This window comes from Protopterus annectens, chromosome 5.part1, assembly GCF_019279795.1.
Source record: "Protopterus annectens isolate FY-2018-M chromosome 5.part1, PAN1.0, whole genome shotgun sequence".
Lineage (NCBI taxonomy): Eukaryota > Metazoa > Chordata > Ceratodontiformes > Protopteridae > Protopterus > Protopterus annectens.
This window is the reverse complement of record NC_056736.1, coordinates 73648448-73658287: the sequence shown is the minus strand read 5'-3', so window position 1 is coordinate 73658287 and position 9840 is coordinate 73648448. Positions and strand designations below refer to the sequence as shown.

General features: G+C 39.1%; 1 protein-coding gene across 1 annotated transcript; it reads left to right on the top strand.

Moving 5' to 3' along the window:
- Nucleotides 1–3578: 3578 nt before the first annotated feature.
- On the top strand, nucleotides 3579–9401 carry LOC122803131 (olfactory receptor class A-like protein 1). The gene is made up of 3 exons (XM_044072753.1): nucleotides 3579–4496; nucleotides 5982–6130; nucleotides 9266–9401. Exons 1-3 carry the CDS (start codon nucleotides 3579–3581, stop codon nucleotides 9399–9401), a joined length of 1203 nt encoding a protein of 400 aa, XP_043928688.1.
- Nucleotides 9402–9840: the final 439 nt, after the last annotated feature.

Sequence of the window (9840 nt, the reverse complement as noted above, 5' to 3'; positions counted from 1 at the left end):
TAGCATTATTGATGTTGGATGGTGTAACAGTATGAGGTATTGCCAGCTATGCCATAAGAAGTAGGGCAGTGGATGTGCAACATACACCAGTACAACTAGCTGGAGTTTTGTAAAGAATGATATGTCATTTGTATAGCAAACTGATTTGTACATATGCTTGTGTTGAAAAATGTATTTGTAAAGCTGCTTGTGTTAAAAATGTACTAACAGTGTGTCTTGCTGGACAGAAAAAGAAATACACTTGTATGTCAGACTTTATTATAGCTATTGAAATTAATATTATAACAGAGAATATTGGAAGAGAAGAGGTTAAGCTCAGCTCCAGCTAACTTTGAAAAATAGTATAAAATTAAATTACTTAATTTAGGCCATAAAGATTGTATCTTACAGTTCTAATTGCAGCCAGAGGTGAAATGTCTGTACCAGAGAATGGTTTATTAGCTTCTGTAGGAAGAGAGTAAGTGTTTTATTGCTTTATGACTTCCAGAAGCTGCAACAGATCTTAGCAAAGCTCTATGTGTGTGTTGTGTATCATTGACACATATGTGCAAGATTCTGGGTTAGTTGCTAGAAAATGGGGTAGTATGAGAATCAGAAGTTAGATGGCAGATGTATGTGACGCCTTTCTGTAATCCAGGGCAAAAATGATGTTTTAGTACTAGATGAGACTGAAGTTAGCAGTCTGCTTTTGGAACCTGACAAAGAAGGAAGACCACTCATCCACTTCATCTTGCTTTGTTCTAGTAAGTGACCAAGGAATAGTAATTCTTTAGATCAGTCAGGAAAAAATATTTAACTAATCTCAATATAGTTTTTCTGTATCTGTGTGACTCTAGTCATCTGTGTTATTTTAATATTTCCTGTGACTGAAACTCTGGTGTTTATTGTAAATAAATATTCTGTATTTTCATGTTCTTTTATTATTTATTATTAAATATATTTAAACTTTTCATTGTGGCTGGTCCTTTAGAAAATATTTTAACCTTTGGGAGTACTTATATCTATTTGGTGACTCTGTGGTCACTCCTGAAAACTTTACTGCATTGATCAAACAGTACCATTGGTATTAATATTAATTTCATGAAGTATAATTGGGTACTCTTGTAAGAGCCATAGATTAGCTGGCTTTGGAGTGTCTGATGGCAGTGTAACTACCTTATAGTTTGTGCAGAAGGGGGCATAGCTAGTAACTGTGTGTGTGTGTGTGTGTATATATATGTATGTATGTGTGAAAATTAATCTCAAAGACTGTGTGTGTGTGTGTGTGTGTGTGTGTGTGTGTGTGTGTGTGTGTGTGTGTGTGTGTCAGCTGCTTGTAGCAGGGACACAAAGCACTCTTTTCAATGAGAGTGTGCTGGAGGACTTGGCTCGGACACTCGACTAAAGACTCAAGTCTACAGCTGTGCCAGTGGATTGTCTCACTAAGGCCCTGAGAGAGAGAGAGAGATCCAGACCCTGGACTGAGTGTGTTCCCTGTGTGTTCTAAAGGGAAATTCTGCTTGATGCATTAAGCTGCATCTGGAAATACTGTGTGTATCTATTTTTGTTTCATGTGAATGTCCCTTGCCAGTGTCAGTGGTAAGGATTCCGGTTCCTTGATTACTGATCCAGAGAGGAGATGTCGCAGACAGCATCATGGTAGATTTGAAGGTTATTATCTTTCCATGATGTTGGATCAGGTTGAACAGGTCCATTCACCTCAAAATACCCATCCTCCTTCACTCTACCCCCCCATCTTTCTTCACCCTACCCTCTTGATGTTATAGTGTAGACATCTTTGCTCTTTAATTATTTTCTCTGCCTTAGAATGGCATGATTGATGTCAGGAGAGTAATATTTTTCACAGAGTATTATGGGCAACAGAGTAGGGGCTAAGCCTGGAAAAGCTTCAGATGCTGAGCTGTTTGATGCCTAAAAGCATTAGTCCTGCTGTTTATGAGACAGGACCTGCTAATCCTGTGTAACTTTATAGTAAATGTGTATGTTTCACTTACGTAATGTATGCACCCACTCGGTCATTAAAACTCAAAACGAAAGTTTACCATAGCGTGTGTGTGTGTGTGTGTGTGTGTGTGTGTGTGTGTGTGTGTGTGTGTGTGTGTGTGTGTGTGTATATATGTGTGTGTGTGTGTGTGTGTGTGTGTGTGTGTGTTTGGGGGAGGGGGACCACAGTGAACAGGTACTCATGGGTACATATAATATCTGATATGACTTGTAGTCCATGTCTAGACAAACATTGTACATTATATAGCATTCTGCATATTGCTGACACTAGGCTCACTATATAACATGATATGTCAGTGCACCAGCTACCACACTGATTGCACATTGTTGTGGTCAGGAGTTGTTCTTAAAAATAACCTCCCCATTGCCTATATTTACCAAGCAGCACAGCTGATTAATGAAGGAGTCTTGTTCACTGCATGCTGTCACTGTACAGTGGGGTAACATGCCACCTTTTGAGAATGGAAAAGAATATAGTTATGCTGTTGTGCACCGCAGTACTTCTAGGATTTGTTGCTGTAACTAGTTATTTAAAACTTTACATTTCTGATATATCTGTACATGGCTTGTTGATGATGTTACTTTTACATGTTTTACTGTGCAATTTGAATTGTGATCTGTCAGTCTGCTTTATGTTTGGGGCTCCTTTGTCCACAGTTATCTTCCTATAAATTGGGGGGTCTCTTGGAAGCACCTGTTGTAAGTGATTCATTGATTTGTTAATCTTGTGCAAGTCATTTGCAAACAAACTTCATTGCTGCATTACCACAGCTACTATAGGTTGGATAGATACATGGCTTACTGTTATGTCAATTATAAATGGTGCTGGGTTAAGATATCTTCCATGTACAAGACCTACATATTGTGGATCATGTTTATGAATAATACCCTTTATTTATTTGACTTTAGAATGATTACTATCTTAATTGAGAACTTCTATGCTTCTGAGACTGTTAGGTTTTTCCACCTGGAACATTTTTAATTTTGTTTATTGTTATTACTGTGCTGGGATGCAGGCCTCAGAGCATACTGCTTCATGTTCAAGCACTAACATGCCAGTAATGATGTCCTGCAGAATACATATAGCAGACTGAGTTGTTTTGGAATATGAATGCCTTCCTTCCTGTAGTCCCTAAACACTTTTCAGCATACTGTTACATTTGAATACTGACTTAATAATATGTGGCAAGCTTACCTATGAAAAATGGTAAGTAAAAGGCGACCATTAATCTGAAATAACAATGTAAACACACATAAAATATCACATATATGCATTAGTCATTAAGAAGTTTGGCGTTCTGCTTTAAACCACTTATTGCACCACAGTAAGTGGCTAAGGAATCAGTTTAACTTGACCTGTGTTTATGAAGGCTGGTATTTGGGCTTGAGTGGTGAAGTTTGGAACTTGAGATTAAATGTGTTTTTGTTGCTATTAATGAACATTATATTGCTGTTTAAAATGCAGTTATTTATGAAAAATAGTTGATAATATGAAATATGTTTGTTTTTTTTTAAAGATCTACTTTTGATAAATAATATAACGTTTTGCAAAGGAAGAAATTTGTCTGGAAGACATGGATCTCTGCGTTACCATGAAGGGGGTCTCCTTTCTATTGCAAACCAGTTTAGGAATTATGGGCAATGTAACCATTCTGTTTGCTTATGCTCGAATTACTCAAAGTGGCAGTAAAGTAATGCCTGTGGATCTCATCCTTGCTCACCTTGCATTTGCCAATATGCTGATACTACTTACAAGAGGTATACCTCAGACTATGACTGTTTTTGGACTAGAAAACCTTCTAGATGATACAGGTTGCAAAATAATTATCTTCCTGTATAGAATAGTCCGTGCCCTCTCAATCTGCCTCACAAGCCTTATGAGTCTAGTTCAGTTAATTACTATTGCACCGTTCACTCGAATATGGGCAAGTCTTAAAAGAAAGGCTGCCAGATACGTTCTCCATTCATTTGCGGCCCTCTGGTTACTCAACATTGCAGTATGTATTGCTGCTCCACTTCTCTCTACTGCTCCAAGAAATGGCACTGTTCCAAAATTTACATTAAATTTAGGATTTTGTCATGTTCATTTCCATAACAGCCTCTCCTATGTCATTAATGGCATTGCAGTTTCAGGTCGAGACTTTATCTTTGTTGGCTTAATGATCTTTTCCAGTGCTTACATTGTGTTACTCCTTTATAGACATAGTAAACAAGTTCAAGGGATCCGGAGCTCTAAACTAAACCAGAAGTCCACAGCAGAAGCTAAAGCTACTCAAACTGTAATAATGTTGGTCACACTCTATGTTGTTTTCTTTGGAATTGACAATATTGTCTGGATTTATATGCTGACAGTGAGCAGTGTACCTCCAGTCATAGCAGACATGAGGGTTTTCTTTTCCTCTTCCTATGCTTCTGTTAGTCCATTTTTGATTATGAAGTCAAACAAGAAAATAAAGAGCACTCTCTGTTGCACAGCTGAGGAGGAGGAAGATGTAACAGAGCCAAGTGTTTGCCACATACAGATTTAATTACAATGACTCTTTTGCAAGACTCTTGAAGGCTGACCCACTGGTCTTTATTTCTGGTTACCCGAGTAAGAACCCAAATTTATTAGAGCTCAGTGTTCTTAAATCTACTTTAAATATAAAGTCCTGTTTCATAACTGTACAGGTTTCAGTTTCCCATCTGCATACTACTGTTGTCATATAAAAGATTTTTACCAAAGCCTAATCTACCTAGCAGCTTCATGTTTCATTCACTCATCAGAATGTTAATATATTGTGGTGATCTGCTGGGCTACCCTTTCCGTTCCTTGCAAATTGTACAGACTGTAGATTATCGACAAGGCCGATCATTACAGCAGCTGAAGGAAGCACGATTGCATTTTCTTGTAGTTTGCATTATTTCAGTGAAAGCTGAAGAGTTTTTATTGCAGTTTATTACCATTCATTACTTCTGTGTATATTTTATGTGGATTTCATGAAGAAATACAAACAGTGCTGGATCTCATTTAAAGGAAAACTATCATGAAAATATCTGAAGCAAATATTTAGAACCATGATGCTCCTTTTACATAGTTTGAGAACAAAAGTAGAATGTCTAGGATTTTACTTATGTTCTGTCAGTTAATGTGAATATCTTAAGACTTACTTGAACATTAAAACATGCCTACATGGCATGACTTGTGCAGTTCTGTAGTAACTTTTGTTTGCTGTTTTAGTGTGCTGCAGGGAGTGAACAAAATGTATGAACAAAATCCATTAATTAAGGTAGTCAGTGGTGATTGTAACTGAAGGGCCCAAATCAAACCTCTCAAACTGTTAGAGCAATAAATCTGGACAAAGGCACAAATAATGGGGGACAAAGGCCTAAAATTAGGGACACTTTTTTAAATACTGCTCTTGCAAATGTAGAAAGTGGATAGAATGACATGTTATGCATTAGCGTGAATTTTACTGAAGGATGTGAAGTCTGAAACTCAAATGTGTGTCATTATTTTCTGACGTCAGTCCTCAATGATTTGCTGGTGATTTGCCAGAAAACAACAATTTTATGAGAAACAGACAAAAAATATGAGGCAAAAATCTGGACATTCTGAGAAAACCTGTACAGTTGAGAAATATGCCCCAAATATCCTCTACAGAAAGTTTGCATGTAATGAGGGTATGCTAGAAGGTTAAGAAAAGGCATGACTGGTGGTAGATTAAATCAGTTTGTGTTTCATCCGTTGAGCAATTCTTCTTACTTTTTGTTAAAACATATAATACAGGAAAGTACTATTAGAAAGGATCAAGGATGCTGCTTTTTGTACCCTTCTTCTGATCGCAAAGGAGAGTTGAGACATATGGTCACATTACACTGAATTTTATAAAAAAGGCCATTTTTCAGTATGCGTCAGTGGCATAAAGGGATAAAACCCTGACTACAGCCCAGGCAACCTGAGTTAGACTTAAGTTTTGTCTTGCCTGATGGCACAGGCAGGTGGAGTAGGTGTGGTTTTGTGCCATTGCTCCACTGATAGTGTGCTGATGGAAACAGAAGTCCGTCAAGCAGTAGAAAGCTGGGCTGGGAGAATGTGGGTGTGGTCATCCAAGCTTGTGATGGTAGTCTCATTTGACACATATAGGTAGGACATGTGAGGACTAAGGAGCTGTGAGTGGCACTCATGGTAATTTAAGTGCTGATGACACCAGTTGAAATTAGGCTTATGTTGAAAACTGAAAATTAAAATGCTCTCATTGCTGAGATTCTGGTGAGAACACAAAGCACCTTTGTGGCTGCCTGGATTACAGCCCCTTAGAGGCTTTTGATGGTCAACAGAAAAAGGGACGAAATGATATAATAAAAAAATGCTCATGATTTTCCAGTTCACCCATTCAATGTATTATGTGAGGCTATTAATGGTGAATTATGAGTTACCAGGAAATCAAAGTGAGATAAGATTAAAATAGTAAACTATTCCTTGTAACTAATAGCTCGCTAGATTAAAATAGTAAACCATTCCTTGTAACTAATACCTCACTAGATTAAAGTAGTAAACTATTCCTTGTAACTAATAGCTCACTAGAATAGGCAGTAGCTGCTTGATGCAGCATTTGTGATAGGAACCTGTGTATGTTTTCAGGCGAAGCAGGGCATCAACAATCTTTTCTTATATCACTGCATGAGAATACATAACTTTCTCACTTTTAGTAAAATTACTACTGGAGACATTAAACCTCATCAGTAACCTATGAGCAGTTTCACAGAAGTCCTTTCATTTTATCAGTAAAAGCTGAATATGCTTTAACTGGATGTTTTACAGTGAAAGCAATGTATGTCAGTACAGATTATGTAACACATAGAAACACGCCTACTTGCACAACTTATAAATCCTATGTGGCTAATTGGAAGAGATTTTATATTTGATGTCACAAATATGAGACAGGCCTTGTTTCTGTGGTATGCCTACTATTACTTCTTATTTATGTGAACTGCTCGCATCTAGCTTGGCATACTCGTCTGTTAAAGCTTATTTGTCAACCATCTCTGCTTGTCTTCCATTGAATCTACCTCTTTTCTAGGTTTGAAGTTAAACAATTTCTTTAATACGTCCTTCATGTTAGGCCCCCAGTAAAGCCTATTCCTTCTCCTTAGGACCTTTTGCTCTTGAAAAGTTGACTTATCAACCATTTGAGCTCACAGTTTCTTCTTCTTTGCAGCTCTTTGTTTGGAAAACTGTTGTGTTCTGTTAGTGGCTCTTTATTCTGCCAGGAGGATTTCTATACTTAAGGCACTCATGGTAGTTTCCCCTTTTTTGTTTTGCACCATGATTTGGTTCTGTTTGTACTAATCCTTCTTTTATGCCTAAGTTAGTTAATGATTTGTCATAAGTCAGACCATTTGTCTTCCTTGTTTTTCCTCCTCCACAGAATGACATGAGAGGATTCTTCATACCTTGGATTTGCATAGGCAGCTCAGATATTGCCTGGATAAGAATACAGGGATAAGGAAATCTGAACAACTTTTTGTTTCTTTACCGTCTAAAAAACTGGGTTTAGCTTTTTTCTAAACATACCATCTCTTCTTGGATTTCTAAGACCATATCATCTTGGATTTCTAAGACCATTTCTTCTTGGATTTCTAAGACCATATCATCTTGGATTTCTAAGACCATCTCTTCTTGGATTTCTAAGACCATCTCATCTTGGATTTCTAAGACCATATCATCTTGCTGTTCTTTTCATGGTAAGCACATTTCTTATTTTGTTTCTGCTCATTCTACCAGGGTAGTGACCTGCTCTGGTGCTTTTTAAAGGAGTCTGGCTACTTGATCCATTTTGGAAGCTGCTGCTTGGTCTTCTACACACACCTTTACCAAACACTACAAGTTGGATGTGGTTTCTAGGGCGACAGCTGGATTTGCCAGGGCCATCCTGCATGGTTTATTGAGGGCTTCTTTGTGGCTTCGTCCTCCCATCCTCTCTGGTGGCTTTTCTACTCATCCTTTAGTAAGGAATACCGCAGGAGTGATAAGGAAGGGCATTGTACAGTTGTGCAAGATCTCACCATAAGAGCAGATTACCTGTCGCTGTTGCAATATTCTGTCCTTCCCTCCTTTCCCCTGTTTTTGCTCACTTTGTTTCAATCTGTCCAAGGGGTCCTCCTTCTTCCCTTTCTGGATGCACACATACTTACTGTTCCTCTTGGGTTGTTCTGGTTTTCCTAGGGAAATTCATTTATGAAGCTTAGGTGCTCATATGTCACTTATATACTTTAGATATAGAACATAAGTATGACATATGGCACCTGGAAGGAGCTAAGGCTTTGGTATACTAGGTGGGTGTTTGGCTGTCCTCAGTAGGATATTCCATTAGTAAAGAATACTGCAGCAGTGGGAAGTAGGACATCTACTGTTATCATAAGATTTTACACAACTGTATTTCATATAGACTCCTTAGGGTTCACCTGTGTCTTGTTTATAGGGATGTAAGGAATATAGTAATCCAGTAAGTCTTTTACCTCAATAACTCAAACAGCCCAGCTAACATTAGGGCCAGAGATCTAAATCTACTCCAACAAATAAGACTAAGAGAAGGGGTATATTTATCACGCAGCACCTAACCCAGCTCCAGAATAAATCTCCTCTCTAAGTTAAGCAGGGTGACATAGCGTCTGCCTTTAAAATGGAGCTGGCTGGCCATCCTTGAAAAAAAATGAGGCAAGGCCTAAGGGTAGGAACTGGCCAGGCAGAAATTACCTCATGAGCCACTTAACTCCCGTGATCCTGATAAGAAGTATGAAGCTATAAAGTCTGGATTTATTGACTCATTTGGGTCTATATTACATTGTCAAATCCCGGTAATGTTGAACACCAGAAGACCGACACATAAAGCGCGAATGATGGTAACGGTGAATGTACAAAACTGTAAAACATGAAATGTCAAAGTGTGATGGTTGGCCCGTCTGCGGTATAGCTCCGTAAGGTAAGTGTGCGATAGTTATGGACCATAGGGTTAGGGTGCGGGTTAAGGTAAGTGCATAGATAGTAATGTATGTAAGGTTTAGTGTACTGTTAGAAGTAGGGTTTGGTTTGTGTATGTGTGTGTTTTATTTATTATGTTTGGGTATGTAGTATGTAGTGGGTGGTGGTGTTGGCCGACTATGACGGTTTGAAATTTGAAAATTCGCGGTTTAGGGGGTTCGACGTATTAGCGGTTCGGGCTTTGTGTGTCGGTGTTGTGGTGTTTGATGTTATCAGGATTCGATAACGTAATATAGACCCACTCATTTTAATCTTCAGAGATTTACCAGTAAAAAAGAAGCAAAATCAAGGACAGCTGAGAAGTGTGCCAGACGCTGTAGTGCTTTGGACAGCTGAGAAGTGTGCCGGACGCTGTAGTGCTTTGGACAGCTGAGAAGTGTGCCGGACGCTGTAGTGCTTTGGACAGCTGAGAAGTGTGCCAGATGCTGTAGTGCTTTGGACAGCTGAGAAGTGTGCCGGACGCTGTAGTGCTTTGGACAGCTGAGAAGTGTGCCGGACGCTGTAGTGCTTTGGACAGCTGAGAAGTGTGCCAGATGCTGTAGTGCTTTGGACAGCTGAGAAGTGTGCCGGACGCTGTAGTGCTTTGGACAGCTGAGAAGTGTGCCGGACGCTGTAGTGCTTTGGACAGCTGAGAAGTGTGCCGGACGCTGTAGTGCTTTGGACAGCTGAGAAGTGTGCCAGACGCTGTAGTGCTTTGGACAGCTGAGAAGTGTGCCGGACGCTGTAGTGCTTTGGACAGCTGAGAAGTGTGCCGGACGCTGTAGTGCTTTGGACAGCTGAGAAGTGTGCCGGACGCTGTAGTGCTTTGGACA

Coding starts and splice junctions, on each gene's coding strand:
- LOC122803131 (XM_044072753.1), top strand. CDS start 3,579: ATGGATCTCTGCGTTACCATGAAGGGGGTCTCCTTTCTATTGCAAACC. Junction 4,497..5,981: donor CAGCTGAGGAGGAGGAAGAT/GTAACAGAGCCA, acceptor CTGATGGCACAG/GCAGGTGGAGTAGGTGTGGT. Junction 6,131..9,265: donor GTCTCATTTGACACATATAG/GTAGGACATGTG, acceptor ACGTAATATAGA/CCCACTCATTTTAATCTTCA.